The 27096-nt window shown below is 38.4% G+C and overlaps 1 protein-coding gene across 3 annotated transcripts in view; it reads left to right on the top strand.

Annotated features, from left to right (window-relative positions):
* Nucleotides 1–27096, top strand: part of CNOT6L (CCR4-NOT transcription complex subunit 6 like) — a 90605-nt gene that overhangs the window by 55668 nt on the left and 7841 nt on the right. For 2 of the 3 annotated variants that reach the window (XM_040966521.1, XM_040966522.1), the window contains 6 exons: nucleotides 5490–5558; nucleotides 8360–8517; nucleotides 10447–10601; nucleotides 16731–16882; nucleotides 22220–22447; nucleotides 25924–26126. In XM_040966521.1, coding sequence (XP_040822455.1) covers nucleotides 5490–5558; nucleotides 8360–8517; nucleotides 10447–10601; nucleotides 16731–16882; nucleotides 22220–22447; nucleotides 25924–26126 — 965 coding nt within the window. Of the gene's footprint in view, nucleotides 1–5489; nucleotides 5559–8359; nucleotides 8518–10422; nucleotides 10602–16730; nucleotides 16883–22219; nucleotides 22448–25923; nucleotides 26127–27096 lie in introns of all 3 variants that reach the window. The other variant, XM_040966520.1, reaches the window with a different exon arrangement.

The following is a 27096-nucleotide window of genomic DNA, read 5'->3' as shown; positions in this document are numbered from 1 at the left end:
GTAACTGTAATTCTATTTGATATTTCACTTTTGTCCAGTTCTGAAAGTTATGTTTTATGGAAACTTGGGCTTTTTTGTCTAAATTTTCAAATTTATTGGCATAATGTTCAGGATTTCTTATGTCTCAGTGTTTGCTATATAGTGGTGTCTGTCATCTATTACAGTTACTTATTTGCATTGTCTATATTCCTATATATTTTTTAAGGTTTTGAACGGTCTAATAATGGGGGAAATCTCTTCCATCCACGGTTCATTTTTCTAAAATGGTTGTACAAAATACCAGAACCTTTTAGGTGTACCCTATTGTGTTTTTATTTGCATCCTCTATACTTGTCCCTGTACCCCCTTACCTCCACCCTTCTGGGTTTCTAATAATCACAGTTTTAAAATTCAGATTGAACAGATAACTTTGAAAAGATTTATTATTATTATTATTATTTTGCTTGAAAAAATTACAGAGAGAGAAGGGAAGACAGAGTCTTCCCTCTTCTGATGCAGTCTCCAAAAGGCTGCACTGGCTGGCGCTGGGCTGGTCCAAAGCCGGGAGCCAGGAGCTTCTTCCAGGTCTCCCATGTGCTAACAGGGGCCGTCTTGTACTGCTCTTAGGCCATCTTGTACTGCTTTGCCATCCATTCGTGGGGAGCTAGATTGGAAGTAGAGCAGCTGGAACTTGAACCAACACCACGTTTAGCCACTATGCCAAAGCTCTAGTCCCAAATAAATAATGTTTCATTTGGGGGACCTTGTAGTATTTTTCTTTCTATATCTTGCATATTTCATTCGACATAATGATTTCTAATTATATTTGGCTGCACGTCAGGATTTCATTGTTTTTAATGACAGAATAATGCTCCATTGCATATGTATGGCACATTTTATTTGTTCATTTGTTTATGGATAGCTACACTGATTTTGCCATTTGTCTATTGTCAATAGGGTTGTAGTGAGCATTTGTGTACAAATCTGATTTTACTTTAGGATGTATGCCCAGAAAAGGGATAGCTGGATCAAATTCCAGATCTGTTTTTAGATTTTTGAGGCAGCTCCATAATGACTGTACTTGAAGTGAATTGCTTATGATCAGCATGTAGTGGAGTCATGGGTCATGTTTTTTCATTTACTCTGCTAAGATTCTGCCCTGTCTTTTAATCTGTCAATTTAAGAATAGTAGATACCTATACAGAGGACCACACCATATTCTTAGATTTTTTTGCTTCATCTATCAAGTATGATTTAAGAAGCTGATGGGGAAAATGATAGTTATGTATTTACCTACAATTTTATCTGTTACTTGTGGTAAACTTTTGGTGTCCCATTTCTTCTTTCATATTTTCATTTGTAATGGTTTTTTTTTTTTAAGATGTATTTCTTTGAAAGGCAAAGTTACAAAGAAAAAGGGAGTGACAGAGGTGGGGGGCTGGTCTTTTCATCTGTTGGTTCACACCTGAAATGGCTGCAATATCTGGGCCAGGATCTTCTTCCTGGTTGCCCACATGGGTGCAGGGGACCAAGCACTTGGACCTAACCTTGGCCTCTAAGGCACACCAGCTGGGCACTGGATCAAAAGTTGAGCAATGAGAATTTGAGTTAGTGCGTGTACAGGATGTGTGGGCTGCAGGTGGCCCCTTAATTCACTGTACCACAGCACTGGCCCCAACAAGTAGTCTTGGAACAGTGAAGTCTCATAGCTTTCCTTTAACTGCTTGCTGTTGATTTATGAAGATAAGCTACTGAACACAGAATTGGCAGTTTAAAGCCCTTAAAGAATATACTTTGTCCTTGGACTTCCATGGTTTCAGAAAGGAAATTCAGAGTGATTCAAATTTGTTATTTCCTCTTGAGTAATGTATTATTTCTCTCCTTTGTTTTTAAAGTTCTTTCTTTGGTTTTCACAAGTTTAATTATGTTCTTATTTAGGCTTCTTTGGGTTTATTGTAATCAAAGATTGTCCACCTTCTTGAATTTGTGATTTTCTGTCTTTAACATTTGTGTAGAATTTAATCTCTCATTTCTTTAGCATACTTTTTCAGCTCTCATTTCTTTTTGTTCTTCTGAAACGCTGATGGTCTTATTGTGCCACAGGCAGGTCCTTGAGTTTCTGTTCATTTTGTTTTTGTTGTTGTTCAGATTAAGTTCTATTGTTCTGTTGTCAGGATCACTGCTTTTATCTTTTGATGAAGTTATATCTTGTTAAGTCTATTGTACCCTTAAAATTTTTGTTTTTGCAAGTTCCTATCTCCTCTGAAGTTTTAAAATATAACCCCTTTTTTGTTTTTCTTGTTTGCATTTGTCTCAAGGAAAATTGTAACTATTTGTTCAAGCAGATAATTTCAACATCCTATTCATGTCACTGTTGGTTTCTTCTGAAAAACTTTTCTCTGGTTGTGGTTTTCCTGGTTCTTAGTGTGATCAGTGATTTGTAGTGCAGATGGTTTGGATGTTGTGTTAGGAGACTCTTGGTCATCTCTACGTGTTCAGTTGTGGCAGACAGTTGCCCTGTTTAGCTTTAGCGTGTAGACGGTGTTCTCCCTTCCAGGCCCTGCTGACACCTTCCCTGAGGGCAGAGCAGGCTCACTGCTGTCAGCCGTGTCAGGTGTGGGATAGGCTTGGAGATGCTGCTTTGGTTAGATTGGGTCAACATTATTGCTTTTCTGAAAAAGTAGTATTCTTTTATCCTATTATTGACCATGCTGTTTTATCTTTTAAAAATTGCATTTAAATATCTCGTGACTGTATTATCATTCTTGCTAAAATTCCTGTTAAGGTTAGAGTTTCATTTGTCTACTCTTTTATCTCAGTCTCATGTAAATGATCATGGTTCTAAGTTGGATGTGTATACTTGTGCTTTTGTTAGACATTGATTTGTGTGCAGATATTATCAGAATTTTGTACTGTTTACTGTATGCTTTTAAATTTTTCAAATAAATTCTGATTCCATTATATATATATATATATAGACATTTTAATTAAAGAAAGTTATTTATTTGAGAGGAAGAGAGAGCCAAGTAGTGAGCCAGAAACCGAGAACCTTCATCCTCAGCTAGCCAGTGTTGGGGTTGCACCAGGCCACCGCCAGGGACCAGTAGCTGAATCTGGGCATTGCACATGGTGGCAGGGAATCAACTGCTGTAGTCAGCTGAGAATTTGAATCGGTAGCAGGATTAGTATGTGAATATTGTTTTTCCCGCTCAGTGGTATTCATTGAACACTTCTGTACTTTTAACACAGGAGATCTTAAGAAAGTTCATGGAAATGCTCATTATGAAAAAAACTGCACACATTTCAAAACATTCTTGTGCCAATATAAACATGCTTTAATTTTTCTCTGAACTTAAACATATCTAAAATTTATTTGAGAGATGTAGTGAAGATGATGTTCCTATATCCTTAACGCCTGCCACGGCTGAGGGGCTGAAGCCAAGTAGGACGCCGTGAGCCACTACTGCTGCTTCCTGGGCTCCTTGTTAGCAGGAAGCAGAACGGGTATAAGATCCCAGGTACTCTGATATCTTTTAAAATTCTGCTTTAAGGGGGACTTTGCTGTGGCATAGCCGGCTCATCTTTTGCCTGTGACACTGACATCCCCTATGGGCACTGGCTCATGTCCTAGCTGCTCTACTTCCAACCCAGTTCCCTTCTTATGGATTTGGAAAGCAGCAGAGTATGATCTAAATCCTTGGGTCTCTACATTCACATGGGAGACTCAGAAGAAGCTCCTGGCTTTGGATCGGCCCAGCTCCGTTTATCGAGTCCCCATAGTCAGTGAACAGCAGATGGTAGAACTTTGTCTCTTTTTTTGTGTCTGTGTGTAAAATTAAATAAATCTTTTAAAAAAATTCTGCTTTGGGCAAAGGGAGTTATCCTAGCAAATAAAATTGCTAGATACAGGAAAAAAATTTAAATTTTAGCATATAATTCCAGTTGGTTCTGTATGTGGATGTACTAATTTATGTTCCCACAGCTATACATGCAAGTAGTTGTTTGCGATTACTGCTGCCAACTCTGCATGTTTTAAACTTATGTCATCAAGTATCTCATCTTTCTTAATTTTCCTGGATATTAGTGGGATAGAGCATTTTTTCATATGTTTTTGGCTGTTTAGATACTGTTGATGAATATTGTATTTTCACTTGCATTGATATATTGTTGACATGTTAAGATTTGGGAGCCACCAAAATGTTGACATTAGCATGTTTTATTTTGAGAGTTTTCTAAGTTTTTATCTTCATCATTGTATTTGTTTTAAGGGCAGAGAGGCAGAGATAAGAAAAATATCCCATCCATTGATTTAATCCCCAGATGTCCATTGCGGCTTGTTCTGGTTTGCCAGGTGAAAGCTAGGAGCCTGTAACCCAGTGTGTAACCAGCCCATCGAGCCATCGCCTGTGGCCTCTCGGGCTACATCAGCAGGAAGCTGGGATTGGAAGCAGAGCCAGGACATGAACTCAGGCACTCCAATATGGGATGCAGGCATCCCAAGCAGCATCGTTAACTCCTGCACCAAATATTCACCCTAATTTCTAAATTTTTCACCTAGCCACCTTAGGAAGATTTTGCTAAAAGGATCTCAAAAGTTAGAAAAAAAAATCATTTAATTATCAGTTTGATTTGCATATTTGACTTTCCATTTTGGGATAATTGCCATGATTCAGGAATGGTGTTTGTAACAGACACAGTATAGTTCCAGGAGTCAGTACACTGAAGCCATTAGATGAGCAATTTGTCCTGTTGTGATGACCTTCCTATCTGCTGGAAGAGTGCAGGATATGTGATGAAGTGTTCACTCTGAAAATATAGCTGCTAAAATAGAATAGTAGACCTTAGGAACGCTGAAACTGTTAGCAAAGTTATACTTTTGAAGATCTGAGACCACTATAGTGAAAATTTGGGGGTAGATGAAGATAGAGTGGTTTGTTTTAAAGATATATATTTCTCAAACACTAGTGGTATGAGCATATCTTTAAACTTGAATCAAATAGCCCTGTAATTGTAAAGATTTTTAGAAGGAAGATGTTCTAAGAGAAAACAAAATTGGAAAATAAAAGCCCCTTTAGAAAATTCAGTTAATTTTCCTATATATTTATGTATACTTTTCATTTTAAAGATATTTGAATGTTTTAATCTGTTATTAAGCTCATGTAGCTTTAATTTTCTGGTGTGGAACAATTTGGAGTCAATGCAATTTACAAATAAAATGAAGACTTATTTACTTAGTGTTGTAAATAGATAGTTTCCAAAAATACCTTGTGAGTGGAAATGTCATTAATGGTTTATGTAGCATTATATCTTGTTCTTTTCTGCAGAGCTCTTCTTAAACCTCTTTTTGTTTGTAAATATTAAATTTCATTATTAGATATGTAACTTGGTTTGTGGACCAGTACAACTGAATAGGAAGCAGAGGCTCATTTGACATTATATATATTTTAAAAAAGGAGAAGATGATTTTAGAAAATGTAATAGTAACTTACTTTTGCAAAAATGTTTTTCAGTTCATCCAGAGCAGCTTCCTCCGAGGCCATGGATTACATTAAAAGAACGAGACCAAATTCTGCCATCAGGTGGTTCTTCTTCATCCTTCCTTTATTTGTGTCAGAAATACTTACATACCATTTGAGCTTCATGGTCTTTGTGTAGTAAGTCTTAGTTTGACCTACCATGGGTCGATGACTTTTAAAATACTGACGGATAGACTTAAAATTCATCTTAAGAAAGGCCTAGGTACAAGTGTCACAGTGATGTAGCTTTTGGTTTTAAAATTAGTCCTTGTAATACAGCTTTTGAAATGGCCTCTTACCGCAGAGACTTGGATGGTCTAAGAAAGATGAGTAACAATGAATATCTGGAAATTTTTAAACCATTTAGGCAAGGTTCCTTAGCAGAAGAATATGGGTGTTTAAGGAGGCAGCCTAGCCTGCTGCCTATTTTTCTTTCTTTATTTTCTAAATTAAAAATATTTGGAACAAAGCGTTTGTTTTAGTTTTGGAAATGTGGGAATTACAACTTTATGGTTTTGTGTATATTTTATTAGCATTGAAAAATACTATATGCAGTACATTTTGTTTCTTCTAGAGGAGATAATTTCAGAGCTAGCATAGTCTGCAAACCACAGTATTAGCCATTTTAAAAAGTGCAGTGTCAGTGTTACTGTGAATAATACTTAATTGTCAGGATGTGCATTGCTGGTCCAAATAAAAGGAATATTTTAGTCTTGCCTTTACCTGGAGTATAATCTAATTACTCCTCTGTGATACTAAAAGTACCATTTTCTAGTTCTTCTGAACAATTGCCTATTAGAGTAAACACAATCTTGAAGACTTTCCTAATATTGTATGGCAGCCTTCCTTCCCTTTAAGAAAAAGAACAATAGAAATGACTTTTCATTAGTTGCTAAATTCTAAAAGTGTGTATTGAAGAATTTTCTTGGGATGTAGGACTTTGAATTTTAGTGCTAAAGTACATATTGTTAAATATATACTTACTTGGTATACGTAGAGTGATGTTCATAATATGGATACCAGCTGGTGATAATTGTAAAGGATTTTAGCCAAATGGAGGGAATGATAAACTATGTAGGAATCAAGCCCATAGGGCGAAAAAGACCCCAGAGAGAAACAGAGCATGGAAAGTGGTGGTAGTAGTGACTTAGCTGATTTTGTTCTCTGGCATTGGCACTGACGAGGAAGAGTTGTGTAACCATAACCTCTGCCTTGTCTGTCTGGGACATATTCATGTCACAGAGGCTTAGGGAAAAAGTCAATGAGGCAAATTACCGTCTTGCTTCGTTTCCCTTTACTGTCAGAGGATGTTTCCATTCTGGAGAAGTAAACTGCGCCTGCTCACTTCAAAATGTGGTTTCTTGGGAATGGTTCTGGATCCTTTCCAAGATAAATAATCAGAATATCAATCACCTCACACTGAAATTTAGCCCCTAGGATGTACAATGGTCACCAGTCTGATTCCCAGGGGACCAGTGAACTCAGTTGCCGCGAATATCTTTCCAATCCTTTGAAATTGAACTGGCCCCAGTCAGTTGTTACTTCACCTTGTGTTTGTCACATGTTATTTATATAAATGATTCTCATCCATTTCTTCCTGTCAGTTCAAAGGTCTTTCTTTAAAAAAAAAAATGAATACCGAGCCTCTGATTCTGACTCAGTCTGGAATAATTTCCTTGGTGTCAGCAGTTTTTTTTTTTTTTTCTCCCTCATGTTCTCCAGAGTATTTCTGATGGGAAGTGAGAATAGGGTGTAAGTGAAGATTAGAATTCCTTTTCATGCCTTAATGTTCACGTGCCTATGAATCACCTGGGGATTTTGGTAAACTGCACCTCCTATTCAATAATTAACTTGTGGATCCAGAGATTCTGCATTTCTTTCAGGTTTTATGGTATATTTTGAGAGAAGGCAAACTTTGATAAATTAGCCTTGGAGTACATTTAGGCCAGAACATGGCAGTCAGAAACTAGAGATTCTGCACTTCAAATTTTGTACATGACATGCTGATGGTCCTTAAAGTATGCTTTTTGAGTAGAAAGGATAAAACCATGTTCTCTTGACTATTATTATGTTCACAGTCCTTTTATTGTTCAAGGCCATTATAAAGATCATTTGAGAGAGCACTGCCTCTACTCTCCAAAGTCCTGTAGTGTCGGGCACTGGGCCAGGTAGAAGGAGAACTCAGTCTGGTGTGTGGCAGGAACCCAGCCACCTGAACCCACATTCCGCTCTCTAAGGGTCTGCATTAGCTAGGCCAGAGGCTGGAGCCGGACTGAGGTTTTCTCATGATGGAAGGCATCTTAAGTTTGTGTCTTCACTGCTAGGCCAAATGCCTATGCTAGCTCAGAAGCACAGTAAGATGAGAATTTTGTTTCACAAATGAATATTTGATTGGCAAAAAGGATTCTCTTCTAACTTTATTGGTCTGTACTATTCCGGCTTACGGTAGTGACAGCACAAAACCCAAGAGTTTTTAGGTACTGTGTTAATAAAAAGTAATAGAGTTGGAGTCCTTTAATTAGAAAGAAACCAAAATGTACATGATTCCACTATACAGAAAAGCTTTTCTTGGCAAATTATGTACAAAAATTATCATGTAGATTTAAAATGAGTTTTTATTTCTTGGAAAAAAAAACCCTTATCTTTAACAAAAAATCTCAAGGGTAAATTGCATTCTTCTTCAGTCCATGAACTTTGATATGGCTGATTTAAAGTTTCAGTAGATACAGTGCTGTTTTAATTTTCCTCTAGTTGTTTATGGTAATTTTGAATTATGTATGTGTACTTGTATAGGTAAACACATGATAACTGCTTTAGAAAAAATTGCCTAATTTTCTCCCTGTTGTTTTTCTCCCACTTCTTAGCATCATTCACGGTTATGTGTTACAATGTGTTATGTGATAAATACGCCACGCGGCAGCTATATGGCTATTGCCCATCCTGGGCATTAAACTGGGAATACAGGAAAAAGGGAATTATGGAAGAAATTGTTAACTGTGACGCAGATATCATTAGTCTTCAGGTAACACTCTAGAAATTAAATTGTCTTTAACTTAAAGGTGAACTCAAAAATATTATCTTTCTCTGGGAGAGATACTGTCTTTGAAGTGAAATTCTAAATTAATTATTTTCTTCTCTTAAAAGAGGGACAAATTTAATAAGCATTTGGAACATTCCACAGTGAAACTGTTGCTTAGTACAACCATCCACTTAACATTAATTTGCTGTTCTCTAAAGTAAAAAATAATTTTAACCAAATTCATGTTAAGAGTTTATCCCATGAAGAAATCTTTGGTATTGCTAAAAGGGAAAGCTACAAATGATTGCCAAATCTTGAGAAATATAAATTTAATTTACAATAGAGTCCATTAAAAAAAAGCTTCCCAATAGTTGTTTGTTCTTTACAAATAAACATTTAAAATATGCCATAAGTCATGCATTTTTGTGTTTATAATCATCTTTGGAACTTCCTCATCTGTCTTTTAATTTTATTATAAAAACTGAAAGATCCTTTTATGAAATACATATCAAGTTTTTCAACATTTAGGGTAATAATTAAGTAAAGATTTATTGCCAGTTAAAAAACATTTTTTTTCTCAGCTACTTTCAAAGCATTCTAAAGTCTTAAAATTTTTTTCTAACATTTTTAATGGACAAATAAGAATTGCATATTTATGGAGATGTGTGATAGTTTAATATATATGTACATGTGGAATGATCACTTCAGGGTAGCTAACAAATCCATCATGCCAGTAACATATTTCTTAAAGATGTTTTAAATTATATGTTGAAATCTCACATGTTCTTTTGAACACAGCCTGCAAAAAAATTGTTTGAAGTTATTTTTTTGGATTAAAACAATGTGATAAATTATTTTTCTGTTGTTGGGAAATAACAAGAAGTAAACATGTTCAAAAGTTAAATGTTCTTCTGAACACCGACACAGAACTGGGAGGTGGGAGAAGCAAACAAAACTAGAGTGTTGTAGTTACTTGATTCTCCTTTTTGGTACAGTAGCAGCTTCACACTGTTCTAAGGAAAAAGACACAATTCAAGAAAGTTGATTTTCTGTATTAATGCCATATTTTAAAGTATTTATTTTAAAGAAGTTGAAGCTTGAGAGAAAGGACAAGGAATGATAAAGGAAAACAATCTCATTCCGTGTCTCACAGGTCCTTGTTACGTCAGAACCTCTACAGGCTTTTCTTCTGCGCATTTTCATGACAGCCAAGAGAAAATTGAGGTCCTGTTAGTGTATTTTTTTCTTATTAATTTTACTTAGTGTGCCATCTGTGTTACTAAAATTCTTGAAAACACATTAATTATGTGAATACATATTTAGCCTTTTCTGTATTGTTAGACTCTTAATTTTTATGAGCTTTTGCAAAATCACGTTGCCTTATGCATGTGTACACATTTTCCTCATATTTGACTCCTTTTGAAAAGTTTGTTTTAAAATATTTTGTGGGTCAGTGAATAAATTAACTTAATAATTACTAAATTAAGCTACCTTAAAGCAGGATGTTTTAGATGATAAATTTGTTTCTCACTCTTGGTTGCTAATCCTTTCCACCAAGGCTCAGAAGAATGAATAATTTTAAAATTTACCACCTTATATTTCAAAGTTACTGCTCTCTTACACTTAATCTGTCATATATTTAATTGTTTTGGTTAAGATGATTATAGTAGAATGGAGACCTAGCGTGCAGTCCTACTCCTGTCACAAACTAGCTGTGTAGGCATAAGACAGTTAAGTCACCTTTCTGGCACTCTGATGTTTAAAAAGTTACCATTGTCAAATGGCAGTCATTGGCAGTGAGGTAAGACGGCTTGACCAGCTGTTACATGAATTTATAATCATTTCAATGAAGCCTCTGATGATAATGAAAAATTTCATATCCCTGTTAAATTATACTCTGTTACATAGATGTTTACTTTTCTTTCATCTCAGGAAGTGGAAACAGAGCAATACTTCACTCTCTTTCTGCCTGCATTGAAGGAGCGTGGATATGATGGATTTTTTTCTCCAAAGTCACGTGCCAAAATCATGTCTGAGCAGGAGAGAAAGCATGTGGATGGTTGTGCAATATTCTTCAAAACAGAAAAGTGAGTTAAGGAAACAAAGTGCAAAAGTGTAAATGAATTCCTTTTATCGCATGTTTAAGATTGTCTTTGGTTTGATCCTATAAAATAACAAAAAGCTAGTGTGAAGTCAGAATATACTAACTTTTTCTAGTGTTTGGTAATGTCTTGTGAATCTTAGAAATAACAAATGTAATTTTCATAGTGTTTAACGTGCATCAGGTCTCCTCTAGTTACATGGATTATATTTAAGAGATGCTCTCAGGGATAAGTATACAGTTATTTCATCATCACAGCTCTGCTAATTAGTCCAGCATAATGCAGTAGCCTTTGTAGCCCATTCTTTTACGCACTGCAATAAACTGGATCTTAACGCTTCTTATTTGAGCTTTTATACAATCCCTTTGGATTTTTTTATGATCCCTCTGGAAAAATTGCCTTTAATTGTGTTCTCAACATTTATTGTTTATACAGAACTTTCTTTTGAAACACTTGAATTTTTATAAATGTATTAGCTGTTAGTAGCAGTGGGATTTCTGACATCAAACTCTTCCCAAGTATCATTGTTTCTTTCAAGATAATGTGTTTTTACCATGTCCCTCACAGTTTTGAGAGGAAAAATCAAATTTCTTAATGGTTTACTAGATGCAGGGAAGGACCGAAAATTATGAAGCTGTTATCTAGGATGCTTTAAATACTGGGTATTTGTACGAAATTATTAAAAATGCTTAATGATAGTTGAGAAATTAGTACATAGGATCTGATTGGATTCCTTTTCCTTCTCCTTTCCTCAGTTCTGTTTCTAAATAGTAACATCTTTCAACAGCACTCATGACTTCATGATACATTCTTACATTGTGCCTCCTCTGAATTTCTTTCCCCTTAAAACTATCTTCCTTCCTGGTACCAAATATTCATCCAAGTTACTTTTAAAATGCTCAATATCCAATGCTAAATGATTTGGAGTTTAACATAAAACACACTGCCCCACCTTTACTCTTTCTTTAGATTGACAAGATAATATGGCATAAAGACTAAAAATTTGAAGTTAGCTGGTGCTCTTACATTTATTTAGCTGTATAATCTTCCCGCCGCCCCCCAATATTTATCTGATTTTAAAGTCAGTGTTAGAGAGGGACAGACAGAGATCTTCCACTGGATCACTCTCTAAATGGCTGCAGCAACCAGAGCTGATCTAATCCTAAGCCAGGAGCCAGGAGCTTCTTCCAGATCTCCGATGTGGGTACAGGAACCCAAGGACCTGGGACATACTCTGCTGCTTTTCTGGGCCATTAACAGGGAGCTAGATCTGAAGTGGAGCACCTAGGACTCAGTCCAGCTCCCATAAAGGTACAGAGCTTTATGGATTAGCATGCACTGACCTAGCTGTATAACCTTACATGAGTTATTTATCCTTTCTGGACCCATTTCTTTATTTGTATATTCTTCCCACTTTTTGTGTGGTTTACAAAATTATATAGCAATAAAAGAATGACTCTCTCCTTACTCTTAGTCTTAGTCTTACTGTTTTAAAATCAAAGTGTTCGACAATTCTTAATCTTTTTTAAGTAGTTTTTGTTTTGGAAAGGAAGAATTAGAGATCTTCAATCTGCTGGTTCACTCCCCAAGTGGACGCAACAGCAAGAGCCAAGCTGGTCTGATTCCAGGAGCCAGGAGCTTCTTCCGGGTTGCCTAGGCAGTTGCAAGTTCCCGACACTGTGGAGCATCCAGGACATGAACTGGCGCCCATATAGGATCCTAGTGCATGCAAAGCATGAGGATTTAGCCATTCAGCTGTTGTGCCGGTCCCTAAGATTTTTCCATATTGTTTAGACTGAGTGACTTGAATTAATAACTGTAAGTTATAGACCAAGTCACTTTACTCAAAAAGAACATCTAAAGGAGTAGATGAATACCTCAGTATTTCAAAATATTACTGGAATGGAAGTCTGTAAAATAGAAAGGAGCAGAATGGAATACATCTCACTGTATTTGGGAGGAAAATGTAGGGAATGGTATGGTTAAGATGGCATGAATAGATTATGTCTGTTTCTTATGATAATGCTTTATGAACAAATATAAACATGGAAAGAAGGTAAACTATAGGAAATTGCATTGTCAGCCTTAATGGTGGAAGTCTCATCCTTTTACAACAGGAGTACTTGCAGAAATTCTTCAAATTCAAGAAATATAACTGTAGCCTTCATTAGTCCTAACTAGAAAAAAGGAACTTTCTGTGGTTTCTTAGTTATTAACTATCTTTTTGATTCTTTAGTTTTTGGTAAAACTGAAGTGATAAGAATTGAAAGTATGAGCCACTGTCCCTTTTAGACTTTGTAATACTCAAGGAAAGGAATGTTAGTTATGAAGAAATATTCATTTTACTTGGGAAGACTGGTTTTATGTTTTCTTGACTTGGAAACCAAAAACCATAGCAAGAAGATACCTTAGAAGATTTGGGAGCTTTCAGAATTGTTTTTCAAATGAGGAAAGGTTAATCAATCATGGCTGTACCCAAAGTGCGACTCCTGTCCTTTTTTAAATTTTATTTTGATAATCTTTACATATAGTTAATTAGGGCACAAAGGGTCAAGGGCTACAGGAAAGTGGGTAAGAGTAAAGTGGGTAAGACCATTGTTTTCACATTATTATTTTTTCTGTATCTGGGGTAAGGGGGGTGTAGATAAAGGGAGAAGCCCCACCCAGCCTCCCACCCATCCCAGGGTCTCCAATGTGAGGCATGCTCCGAGGGCACTGCACAAATGGTTTTGATAGTTCAGCTGTTCTGAATTGCTGCCAATCTTGCCACTACAAGCACGATGAAATCTCTCCAGAATCCACTGGCTGACAAAGTCAAAAAAAGCAGCTGAAACTTAAGAAGGCATTGGTTCATTTATGTTCAGTTTTAATGAATGCACCCTTAAATAATTTGACTTAATTCAAAGGAACAGCTGTCTATACATGGTGTGTCATAAGGAATTGGACGCATCATCTCTGGAAGACTCTGGGATGGAGAGCTTGCCATTTATTGCAGATACTTAAGCCGGTTCCACGTGAAAGAGAAATTAGTTTTATTTAATATTCTTTGAATTAAAAGATTGAGGTCTAGATTTAGTAGAAGAAATAAAGGTTGTTAGGTTGCTATTCCTCTCTTCTTCCTCAAAATAGTTGACTTTGGTAGAAACCTATCCTAGAGAATTAAGCTATCTTAAAATATAAAACTGTCCTAAAACATTAAAAAATTACTATTAAAAAAGATTTATTTATTTTTATTGGAAAGGCAGATATACAGAGAGAAGGAGAGACAGAGAAAGATCTTTTGTCCACTCAATCACTCCCCAAGTAGCTGCAATGCCCAAAGCTGAGCCACTACAAGGCCAGGAGTTGGGAGCTTCTTCCGGATCTCCCAAGTGGATGCAGGGTCCCAATGCCTTGGACCATCCTCTACTGCTTTCCCTGGCCACTAACAGAGACTGCATGGCAAGTGGAGCAGCTGGGACATGAACCTGGCACCCATATGGGATCCTGGTGCATGCAAGGTGAGGATTAGCCACTACACTATTGCGCCAGGCCCTAAAAATATTATTAAGCAGGGTATTTTAACCTCCTAAAGAACACTGTGTTGTTATAAATCAATCTTAGTAATACCAACTTTTATTTTTTGGGGAGCATGTGTTTCTGATGTGCTTAATTGACTTCTATCTGTGTGATCAGGATTGTTATTAATACTTTGTAACCAAGACAAAATAGAGAAGTAAATTGGATATGGAGACTGATAAGACTGTGTCAAATATACCTTCTTTTCTCTCTCTCTCTCTCTCTCTCTTTTTTTTTTATTCTCCAAAGCAGGTTATTTTCAGTAGTGTTTTTTCTTTTAACATAATGATGCTTTACCTGTTTCATACATGCGAATCTCACAGAAGTTGCTTAAAGATGATATTCCGTGGCTTGCAGATGTTTGAGAAGTCTGGAGGATAGTCACTCCTGTCTGCTAGAACAGATTTTGATATTGATGAATTATTTCTCTTGCTCTAAACCAGGACGCCATCATTTCTTCAAGCTTCAGACTCTTTTTAACTGGCTTCAGAATTCTGTCTCGGTCACTGTAATGTTTTCTACCAAGTAGCTTGTGTGATCTTAAAAAAAATGACAAACAATATTTGCTTGCTTAGAACTGTTAGTTGACCATTTTATCTCTGGCATCCTTTCACACCCTTTGCTTCCATTCTAACCTGCAACTTAAAGGTTCTTTACTTTCCCTGCTGCAGCTTCTGCCTCTTTGACTTGGAATGCTCATAATCCTACTCACTTTGGTAACTCTTGTCCTTCTTTGATTCAACTTTAAAGATCACCTCCTTACAGAAGGAAGAAATCAAACTATACTTCCTTTTTAAGTGCTCTGGGTTAGAAATAAGCCCAAGACTGATAAACAGGCTTGTTATATCAGGGCCATTGACACGTGTCAGCGCATCTGAGATACTCAGAATGGAATCCTAAGGCGAGTATCATTCCATATAGTGGACCATCTATCTAGTCAGCTTTTAGGATCATGGAAGACATGTCTATATGTCTTTCTTTTTTTTCCCCTAAAGATTTATTTGTTTTATGTAAGAGTCACAGAGAGATCAATCTTGTGTCTACTGGTTCATTCCCCAGATGGCTGCAGTTGCAAGAGCTAGGCTCATCTGAAACCAGAAGCTTCATCTGGGTCTCCTATATTGGTACAGGGACCCAAACACCTGAGCCATCTTTGACAGTTTTCCCAGGAGCATTAGCAGGGTCTAGAATGCAAATTGTGCAGCCAGGACACAAGCTGATGCCCAAACAGGATGCCAGCATTGCAGTAGGTGCATCAACTCCCTGTGCTACAGAGTTAGTTCCCAAGATATTAAAATTAGATAGAAGTTAAATGGCTTAAGACCACATTGCTATTATGTTTCTTGTTTGTTTTTGAGATGCAAAGTGAGAGAGCCAGTGAGCAAGCTAGCAAACTAATATACACTGGTTCACTTAGCAAATGTCTGGGACACCCTGGGCTGGACTATGCCAGGCCAGTCCAGGAACTTAATCTGTGTCTCCTAAGAGAATGTTAGGCCTCCAGTTATCCTTTGTTGTTTGTTTTTAATTTAAAAGCCAGGGATACAGAGAGAGGGCAAGAGAGAAGTATCTTCTGTCTGCTGCAAGTGGCCACAACAGTCTAGGTTGGCCAGGCTAAAGCTATGTGTCCATCCTGGTCTCACATATGGGTGTGCAGAGGCCCAAGTACTCGTGTGATCTTAAAAAAAACATTACAGTTGCTTTTCACAGGCTGTTATGATCAGGGAAATGAATTGGAAGTGCAGCAGCTGAGACTGAACAAATGCTCCTATGGGATACTGTTGTTGCTGGTGGAGGCGTAACACATTGTGCACAATATCAGGCCTAAGCTCAGGTACTTCAGTCGTTCCTGCTGCCTCGTAGGGTCTGCACAGGAAGCTGGCATTAATAGCTAAAGGCAAGTAGGGAACCTAAGGACTCCACTAGGGAGCATAGGCATCTCAGTCACTGGGTCAACTGCCTACCTGCACCCACACTTCTGTTGAATACCAGCACTGGGTTAGAGCTATTAAATCCTGCAGCTCTGCAATACTTAATAATTTGCCACAAGGAAATGCCATTGGTGTGAAAGCTGTCATCACAGAAAGAGCTATTTTCTCAACACAGAAAAGTTCGTGTTTCTGAAGTTAAGATTGTGTGTGCCTTTAAGTACCAGGAAATTCCAACAGCAAGTGAAACAAGTAGAAGAGTATTGTTTTTCATACAAAAAGTCAAGAAACAGACGGTTCAGAACTGGTTTGACTTTTTCCATCCATAGAAGGTTAGATTTTGCCTATGTTGTGTCTTACAAGGTTGTTGTTACTCCTCTAAGCACTAAGAGGAGGGGCAGAAGTGTAAAGGGATAAAGGAATTTGTATGCTTTTTGGCAGGTTTTTTTTTTCTTTGTAGATACCAGATTTCTTACATCTTATTAGGCAGAGCCTTATAACAGGAACAGTTGCAGCTAAAAAGTAAAAAGGAGACACTGGATACTATCTGTATCCTACGCTTCTTTATTTAATGTCTTTTAACATGGTAGTCCATGTATCTTAAATCATAATGCATTGTGCTTTTTAGATTTACATTGGTGCAAAAGCATACAGTTGAATTTAACCAAGTGGCAATGGCTAATTCAGATGGATCCGAAGCTATGCTGAACAGAGTGATGACAAAAGATAACATTGGTGTTGCTGTGGTATTAGAAGTCCATAAAGAACTTTTTGGAACAGGTGAGTACAATTTGACATGATTTTGCTACAAATAACAGTGAAATTTTCTCGTTTAAAACCATGTGAAGAAAATGAAGAAAGTTATGGGAGATGGACAGGGAAATAGTATTAATTGTGAAAGATGGAATGATTTCCTGGGATATGTGATGGTCTCTGTCATAGTGTTCCTACGAAGTGATGTGTATAAAGTATTTTTAATATGTTGTTACTTCCAAAAGATTCTTTGAAATAAGGAAGCTTGGGGTTGAGCTAAATTTAGATTGAGTTAGGATGACTTATTCTCTTTTGAGCCATATTTTCAGCTTTTGGAGTGTGAATCTTTTGTCTTTAAGGTTAAGTGCTTGGCATGTCTTCCATAATTTCTTTGTTTTATCTGTTATTGTAAGAGCAGGATCTTTTATCTACAGTTCTTCAGCATTTTAGATTATTTATAGCTACCTTCAGAGCAAAAAGTCATTATATTCTTTGCATTCAAACTTTCTTTAAAAAGCCTCTATTGCCTGCCTTTGAGCATTTTATCATTTATTAGTATATTTTAAGAAAGAGCAAGAAGGGGTAACTAAATCAGGGTTCCCCCACCTCCTCACTTTCTTTCAGAAGATTTTTGCCTTGAATGTTGATTTGAATTATTCATATGCATATAAATCATGCCTCCTTTTCTCATTCTTTAGCTTGCCCTTTAATTCTACAAGTCTTTGATGGGAGATTTTGAGTTTTTTTCCCTGTGATCTTTCTGCTTTTACATACTTTTATATCCTTTCCAATTCATTCTTCCCTTTTGTACTTTTTGTCCTAGTCTTGTGAAAATTGAATTTCTTTTGGAATTTTCCTTCAGATTTCCAAAAGATAAATTCTGCATTGTACTGCAAATACCTCTGCTTTCTGAAGTATGTGTCTCTTGTGCTCTTGAAGGGAAGTTTACTTATTAAGTACTTACGTCTCCTTTGAAGAGTCAAATTTTAAATATTCAATGCAGTGAACATGTATGTTTTACTGTTTATGGTCAAAAGTGATACTGTGAAACTTGTTTGTAAGAAAGGAAGACAGCTTAAAGGATTAGGACTACAGTTATTTTGTCTTAATATTTAATTTTAAGTGATGAGAGAGAAAGAGCAAGTGGACTTATTTCTTTGCCTGTTTGATCTCCCATCTACTAGTTCTGTCCCCAGCCTGCAACAGCCGGGGCTGGGCCAGGGGTGAAGTCATGATTGTGGAGAACTCCATCTGGGTCCCCCATGTGGGTGGCTGGGGCCTAAGAACTCAACATTGTTGTCCGCCACATCTCAGGGTTGCATTAATAGGAAGCTGGAGTGGAAGCAGAGATGCTGGGGCACAGACTGTCGCGCCCACGTGTCTTATCGCCCCGCAATAAGAGGCAGACGCGAGTGAAGCCTTCTGCGGTAAAATTTATTGTGCACACCAAGATGAGGAGGAAAGGGCTCCGACCCCAGCAGGCTGTCTGCTCTTATGTGCTGACTGGCCCCGCCTCCGCCGATGATAGGTCGGCGTCATGATTACGCAGGGTCCTGGGCGACTGGATTCGTCAGTCCCAGTGTTCATGCGCCAGCCACGCCGCAGCTGACTGCGCATGCGCAGTACCGCGAAGGCTACGTGACTCTCCACCAGACACCAAGATGTAGCCTCTCTGGCCGGCGCCATTTTGGGTACGGCATGTGGGCAGTACATACAGATGCGGCTGGCAACAACAAACCAGTACTCCACTTTGGGAAATGAGTATCCCAGGAGGCACCTAACTGTACTGTTTCACCTATCCCTGCAAAACTGTGTCACCTACTCTTTATAGCTATTCATCTTATGATCAGATTGCTTTAAAATGATTACTTCCAATGCTTTTCTTAGGCCCTTAGCAGAAAGCTGGAGGGGAAATGGAGAAATGGAGACACAAATTGGTACTCAAATAGGATGCTGGCATTCCAGGCCACAACACCAGACACAGTTTCCATAGCTTTTAATGTATTATCCATCTGTTATTTGGAAGGTTTCATGTTAATGTTTATTTTGACAGGATTTTTTAATAGAAGAATTTTTGGAGGAAAAACAATCTTAAGATTATCTAGAGGAATATCTGTTTTTCTGAACCAAGCCCAATGTGTTACTGATCAGGGGAACAAAGTAATTAGTAATAATGTCAGGTGTAAAACTCAAGTGTCTAGACTTTGGGAACATGCTACTCCTTGTTTCTTAGTTTAAAAAATTTTTTGTTTGTTTGTACCCGGCATGATGGCTTGGTGGCTAAATCCTCACCTTGCATGCACCAGGATCCCATATGGGTGCCAGGTTCATGTCCCAGTTGCTCCATTTCCCATGTAGTCTCTGCTTGTGGCCAGGAAAAGCAGTAGAGGATGGTCCAAGGCATTGGGACCCTGTGTCTCCTTGGGAGACCCGGAAGAGGCTCCTGACTCCTGGCCTCAGATTGGCTCAGCTCTGGGCATTGCAGCTACTTGGGGAGTGATTGAGTGGACAAAAGATCTTTCTCTCTGTCTCTTCTTCTCTTTGTATATCTGCCTTTCCAATAAAAATAAGCCTTTAAAAATACCTTTTTTTGTTTGACGTGGAAGGCCTTTATGATGAAAATTACAGAATGTTAAGAAAACACAAATAGAATACATTAAAAAGTAGGGAAATTTACCATGTTCCTAGATTGGTAGAATCAACATAATCAAAATGTCCATATTACCAAAAGTAATATACAGATTCAGTGTGATCCCAATAAAAATCCCAAAAACATTCTTCTCAGAAATAGAAAAAATGTTGCAAAAATTTGGAAGTACAAGAGACCGTGAATAGCCAAAGCTATTCTGAAGAATAAAAATAAAGCTCGAGAAATCACAGTTTGACTTCAAGACATACCACAGAGCAATGGTAATCAAAACAGTTTGGTACTGGTACAGAAACAGGGAAGACCAACGGAACAGAATAGAAATACCAGAAGGGAGACCACACAGGTACAGACAACTAACGTTCAACAAGAGAGCTAAAAATAATCCAAAGAAAAAGTCTGGTCTCTTCAACAAATGCTGTTGGGACAGTTGGATAGCGGGTTGGAGAAGAAATAAGATTTCACCTGTCACCGTATAGGAAATAAAAGAAGCTCTAAATGGATCAGGGACCTAAATCTGTACCCAGAAACCATCAAACTGTTAGAGGAAAACAGGAAGCACTCACCAAAATATAGGAATTGAGAAAGACTTCTTAGAAAAATCAGCAAAATCACAGCAGTCAAAGCCAAAATAAACTAATGGGACTGCATGAAACTAAGGTGCTTCAGTACAGTGAAGGGAAATGATCAACAAAAGTGAAAGGCAACAGAATGGGAGAAAGTCTTTGTACACTGCACAACGGATATGAGATGAATATCCAGGATTTACAAAGAGTTTCAGAAACTCAACAATTGCAAAACAAACAACACTATAGCGCCATTGTGGCCACTTGGGGAGTGAGCCATTGGACAGAAGATTTTCCTTTCTGTCTCTCCTCTCCATATCTGCCTCCCCCCACTCTTCACCCCCACCCCCCAAAAAGGAATGGCTAAAGAAACTGATACATTAATTTATTGAATACTACCCAGCCATTAAAAAGAATGAAATTCCACTATTTGCAACCAAAAAGGAAAAATATATGTTCTATCTGATATAAGACAAGCGTCATGCAAAATACAAGGTCAGTAGATATGTAGGTAACATGCATGTACGTATAGTCCTCTGGAGGAAGTTTAAAATAAAGATTGCCATATTGAGATGTGAAGATAAAATTCAGTATGCATTTGTACTTCCAAATCAAAGGAACTCCCAATGAAACTGTTAAATGTATCTTGACAATAGGATGTTGGACTTTCTACCATTGTTATACCTACAATGTCATGTTACACTTAAATAGAATGATGGACTTGTGATTGTTGTTGAAAGGCTGTACTTTTGTAATAATTTGGGAGGAAATAATAGAAGAGGAATGGGTAGGAGATGGAAAGGAGAATCCTTGTACCTCTGGAACCATATTAAGAGAAAGAGAGAGACTGTATTTATCTATCCCCCCCCAAAAAAGCCTGAAACTGCTGGGGTTCTGTTAGTTCATAGCCAAGAAACTGAATTCTTAAGTGTTCCAGATAGGGACCCAGTAATTGAGCCATCGCCTGCAGCCTCTCTGGGTGTGCCTTAGTGCCTCAGCAGGCACTTGGAGTTGAGATTAGACCAAACCTGAGGCCCAGGCACTCCAACACAGCATACTGCTGCTCCAAGTGACATACTAGTATGCCAAATGCCCCCTCCTCCATCCTCTAATTCTCATTTTAAAGATAACATTTTTTTTAAAGATTTATTTTATTTTTATTGGAACGGCGGATATACAGAGAGGAGAGACAGAGAGGAAGATCTTCCGTCTGATGTTTCACTCCCGAAGTGAGCGCAACGGCCGATGCTATGCCGGTCCAAAGCCAGGAGCCTCTTCCGGGTCTCCCACGCGGGTGCAGGTTCCCAAAGCTTTGGGCCGTCCTCAACTGCTTTTCTGGGCCACAGGCAGGGAGCTGGAAGGGAAGTGGGGCCGCCGGGATTAGAACCGGCGCCCATATGGGATCCCGGGCGTGCAAGGCGAGGACCTTAACCACTGCGCCACCGCACCGGGCCCTAAAAATAACATTTTTGAATGTATGGTGTTACTCTGATAGGTAGCAAATTCCTTTGTTTGGTTTTGCATGGGTTACTGTCTTACCACTTTCTACTAGTGACCTGTTACTGTTGTGCTCTAGAATTCTTGGTGAATCAATATAGACCAGTGGGAAGGATTTAAATTAAGTCTTAAGAAACACATGTAACTGAAAATTGCCTCTCTGACTTATTGTGATATTTAAATTGCTGAAATAATTAAGAACTTTTTTAAGATAGGAACTCAGGAAAATGCAATGACTGATCAGACACTGTATCATCTTGTTGTGTGCTGTGTAGAGTGGGGTCAGTGGCTTTCTGTTACAGGCTGGTTAGGAAGGACTTTAGGCTCTTTGGGACACATGGTCTCACTCACACTTGTTTTGGGGGATAATAAAGCTCCAAAGGTGTAAAATTATCCTTCAGTCTTACTGGCTGTACAGAAACATGTGGCAGTCCACATTTAGCCATGGGTATTGTTTGCTAAATTGGTCTAAAAGAGTAATTTCCATATTAAATGATCAAAACTTTAACTTATAGCTTTATGAAATTAAAAAAAACAGGTATACATTTATGGAAAAGAGCAACAAAATGATATTTTGACGAAACACCTTAAGATACCACTTTTCCTAAATAAAGCATAAGTTTACCTCTTTTTTTTTGTAATATTTAAATTTAGGTATGAAGCCAATTCATGCTGCAGACAAACAGCTGCTTATTGTGGCCAACGCCCACATGCATTGGGACCCAGAGTACTCTGATGTGAAACTCATCCAGACCATGATGTTTGTCTCAGAGGTTAAAAACATCCTGGAGAAGGCTTCGAGCAGGCCTGGCAGCCCAACCACAGACCCTAATTCTATTCCGCTGGTGCTATGTGCAGATCTGAACTCATTGCCAGATTCAGGTATTTAGAACATTATTGTGTCGTTGCTTTTAATTTTGATTTCACTGTTTGTTCAAGCCATTAGTTCTTAGATCTTTATGATTTCTAAATTAGGAAGCATATTAGTGAAAATTTCAGTAATGAAGCTTGGAGTAATTCAACAAATTTAAACAAAAAAGCTGTTTCCAAAGATATGGGCAGAACAAAGGGATACAAAGCGGTGGATGATGCAGTGTCCTGTTAGTGGAGTTAGGGTCTTTACCACCTCAACAAGAAACTGACAGAGCATCAGAATGTGGACACATTTTTCTGTATTATTATTATTTTTTAATTTTGATTATCTTTACATAATTGATTAGGGACAAAGGGTCAAGGGCTACTGGAAAGTGGGTAAGACCATTGTTTCCACATTCTCATTTTTTTCCTGTGTCTGGGAAAAGCGGGCAGATAAAGTGAGAAGCCCCATCCAGCCCCGATGTGGTGCATGTTTTCAGGGCATTGCTCAAGTGATTTTGATAGTTCACCTCTTCTGAATTACTGCTAGTCTTGCCATTCCAGGCACGATGAAATCTCTCCAGAATCTATTGGCTGGCATAGTCCATCTTAGAGTCTCCGTTTGCTCAGAGTTTCACTGCCAACACTTGACTGGGGTAGTTGATTGATTTGTTCTGTCCTTCATCCTCTGTTGTGTTACCAGTTATCCTCTGCAAGTTCCAGTATACTACCACATCTCCATGTGCACCTGGATATGCTGTCCACTGCTCCGTCTGAGCCACTGAGGCAGCTCAGCTTTGACACACGCACTCCTTGGTTAGACCGTGGAACCTGCAATTCTCTTTCTGGTTGGGGTTCTGAATCTGGCAGTTTGATTGGGAGGACACCCAAAGGAACTTTGTCTGAGGTGATCCCAGACCAGAGTCTTGGGTGTGCTTGCTGGTACAGGGTCAGGCACAGTTTGTAGACCCAATCAATTTATGCATATGCTGGTGGTTGCAATTGTTGAGTCAGTTCTTCCTCCAGTGCTATCTTATACACGAACCAATAGGTATTGCAGTCGATCCCAATCCTGCCTACCACACGCTCAGCTCTCATGCAAACCAGTGGGAGCTGCACCCTAGTCAGAGCGACCTGCAATAATCCCCACCAGGGCCGCCTCACCCCCTGGTTCCCATGCTTGCCACTATGTATAGCAGATTTGTCCAGTCTGCCCCACCTCCCATTCAGCTCTCATACATGTCATTGGGCATTGAAGCCTAGTTCAACCCAACCAGCCCCGCTGTCCAGCCCACATACCTGCCAAGAGGCACCACTCTCTGTCTAGCCATGCCTGCCCCAGTCCTGGTTCTTATGCTCACTGGTCGAAGAGGCAATCCAGGATGGAGGTGTCCACTGTTTCCCTACTGGACCCACTCTCACTCCTGGATCATGAACTCTCTCCAGGTGGTTCTGCAGTTTGGCATGACATAATTAGCTCCCAGTGCCAGTATCTGCCAGCTGATGCGCGACAGAGCCCTGCCAACCCACACCCACTCTAACGTTTGCTTGCACCAGTAGGAACAATGAGCCCAGCCTGACTTTCCTGATCTAGCTCACTTGATGCTGACAGGTGTTGTAACCCTGGCCAGTCTGGTCTGCCCCATCCCAACTCATGCTCTCCAATGGGAGTGTTGCTCCGGCAGGGGAGCCCTCCATATTGCCCCTACCAGCTTTGCTTCCTCCCTTCACCCCCGGTTCTTACTGTGCTACTTGGGTACTGTGGCCCAGTCTGGCATGGTCTGTCTTGCCTCGGCTGTTTAGAGTGGATCTTACATTGTAGGAAGATTGGCTTGAACTTACTAATGTAATCCCTGCCACACTAGTAAGAAGGGATCTGGCTGGGGAACATGCCAGTATGTGTATACTCACCCTGCTCCTATCCTCTGATCTTCTCCCAGTGCTGCCCACTGACCAAATCCAACTAGAATCTTCAAGGGGAAGTTGATGCAGTAAATACCATCCCCCTAACACACAGAGTAGAATGGAGAATGGTGTTCTGAAGGGGCAACGGGAAAATACTCAGCACAGGTAGTTATTTGGTTGAGTAAACTGGCAGTTTCCAGTGGATTCATGAAATTTTAGGTATAGAAGAATGATTAGAATTCCTACTGTTTGCAAAAAAATCAGCTCTGCATTTTAGGTATTAAATTCCAGATGTAAAATATTAAATTGTTCTTTTGCCATTTGCCAAGGCATATTCCAGATTGGTGTGTTTTCACTGTTAGTCTGAAGTTATTTAAAATAATCTCTCAAGAATAAATATAACCACATTTTCATGCTTGGAATATGCAAAAACAAGTCCTACCCCCCAAATAAGATTTCTCTCCTTAGCAAATAAGAGCGCAAACTGTTGTTTTCAAATGTTTATCTTCAACTTCCTGCCCTGGTTGGCTTCTTATCTTTCCCTCTTAATCCTTCAGTTGCCTTGCTCCCAAATGCAGATATTCTTCATATTTAATTTGACTTGAGTAAAATAGGTGTCATTTGGCAGAACAGCATGTGAGTGAACTGATCTGGAGCCAGTCAAGACTGGATCCTGGTTCTAACAGTTATGAGCTGGGGCATCTGTGATTGAGCCCACTCCCTCCCCATGTCTCATAAGCCTAAGGGAATGATAATTCTATTCTCTCCATGGAGTTGTTTGTGAGGATTCTATGTGCAGTGTACTTACAACAGCTTCCAGCATGAAGTAAATGTTGAATGATAGCGCCTCTTGAATTTATTCATAATATTGGCATTGCACTTATATCTCACTATGCTTTGCTATCATTCTTGATCACAAATTAAAAAAAAAAGATGATCTAACAGTAGCCATAATCATCATCATAAGAAGGGTTGTGAGACCTTTTTCATATTCACTGCAGTGGAAATAGTGTACTCATTTTTTAGAGAACCCCAGTATTTTTGCTAAATGGTATAACTGGTTTATGACATTATGTAGTTTTAGACTAAAAACAATCACTCTGGGCTCAAAATAACATTGTCTAGTTGCTGAACGATTAAAGTTACAAAATATGCTTTTTTATAAATTTTTAAATTTTTTGTGCTGTATTTATATGTTCCCAGTTTGTCGGTTGACCAGTACAATGGGGAAAAAATGACAGTGATTTAGAATTAATATTCAAAAGGCATTTAGAATCAAAACCTTTGTGGTGAATGTCATGCAGGTCTAAGAAAACATCCTCAGTATGAAGAAAACAAGCTGGTTCTAGGTAATCCTGATATTTTGTTCCAAAGTAAACAAATACTCTTCGATTCGTCAGAATCATACAAAATTGCTTATATTTAGGTGTGTGTGTGTTTGTTTGTGTTTTGGAACAAGAAAGAAGACAGTTTCATGTGACTCAACCTGATACAACCCCCTGAATCTGGTACATCCGTGTGGTAACAAACCTTGCCTGTGAAATCTCGTGTGAGGCCCTTATGCTGAGTGCTGTGTCCTTTCTGTGTTAATTCGATAGGTGTTGTGGAGTATTTAAGTAATGGAGGAGTAGCTGACAACCATAAAGACTTCAAGGAATTAAGGTACAACGAGTGTCTTATGAACTTCAGCTGCAACGGAAAGAATGGAAGCTCAGAAGGGAGAATCACACATGGCTTCCAACTGAAGAGCGCCTATGAAAATAACTTGATGCCTTACACCAATTACACCTTTGATTTCAAAGTGAGTGGCAGCCTCCAGGCTGATGGGGAAAGTACATATAAACATGTAGGAAGCAAGAAAAGTGTTCTGTGTGTGCCAGAGAGAGAGATTAATTGTGTAATCACAAAGATTTTATGCCCATGTATACATGCTAGTATTTTTCCAGTTGATGGAACAGTCTAGTTTTAAAAAAAGAAACAAAAGATTTTACTTTTTTTTTTTCCAAATAATGAAGCTGGAGCACCTGTTGTGTGGTCCCAGGTGTTCTTTAGAAAGATTGATTTTGTTGATTTTCTGTAGTCTAGTCTATTTTCTTTTGCCGATTTGGCAGTGTTGTGATACAGCTTATATACTTGTGACTCCTTATACTGTACCTCCGTTGAGCTTTCTGGCATTCTGGCAGCCATATTCAAATATTAACTCTACTGAAAAAAAAAAAAAAAGGATATGAGAAAGATGTTTGGTTTAAGAAACCTAGAGAGAATTTAGTAAAATACCAAATGACATTTATGCAATGGACTCTCATGTCCCTAATAACTTTTCCTGTTTTTAGTGTTAGCTCCTTTTAAAGAAGCAAATAGGAGGAAGAATGGAAATTTATCTATTGATGCTATTAGCTTTTGTAGTTATGCAAAACATTGCTTAGAAGTTGAATCTGGCTTAGGCTTGCTGTTAGAGGTTGTTAGAAGCTGCTTCTATGAATAGTTTCATTTTGTTCTAACCACTTGCAAGCAGTAATCTGTTGGGAAATTGCCACCTTACTTGGAAAAGAAGTCCTGATTTGTTTTGCTGACTAATTTTTGTGATTTAAGTACTTGGATAGCAGCCGTTTCCAAACTCCCACTTGCATTCAGAGTTGGGAAGAGGTGCTAAGACAGCTGGTCTTATCAGTTGTTCACAAGACTGCTACACCTCCGCTGGGGTAGAGGCACGTCTCTACTGTAAATAGCTACTGTGTTTTTGTTTGGGTTTGGGCTCTCTGGATTTGCAT

The sequence above is a fragment of the Ochotona curzoniae genome, unplaced genomic scaffold (genome assembly GCF_017591425.1).
Source record: "Ochotona curzoniae isolate NIBS_2020 unplaced genomic scaffold, NIBS_Ocur_1.0 scaffold_4506, whole genome shotgun sequence".
NCBI classification, from domain to species: domain Eukaryota; kingdom Metazoa; phylum Chordata; class Mammalia; order Lagomorpha; family Ochotonidae; genus Ochotona; species Ochotona curzoniae.
This window is presented reverse-complemented; position numbering and strand designations above follow the sequence as displayed.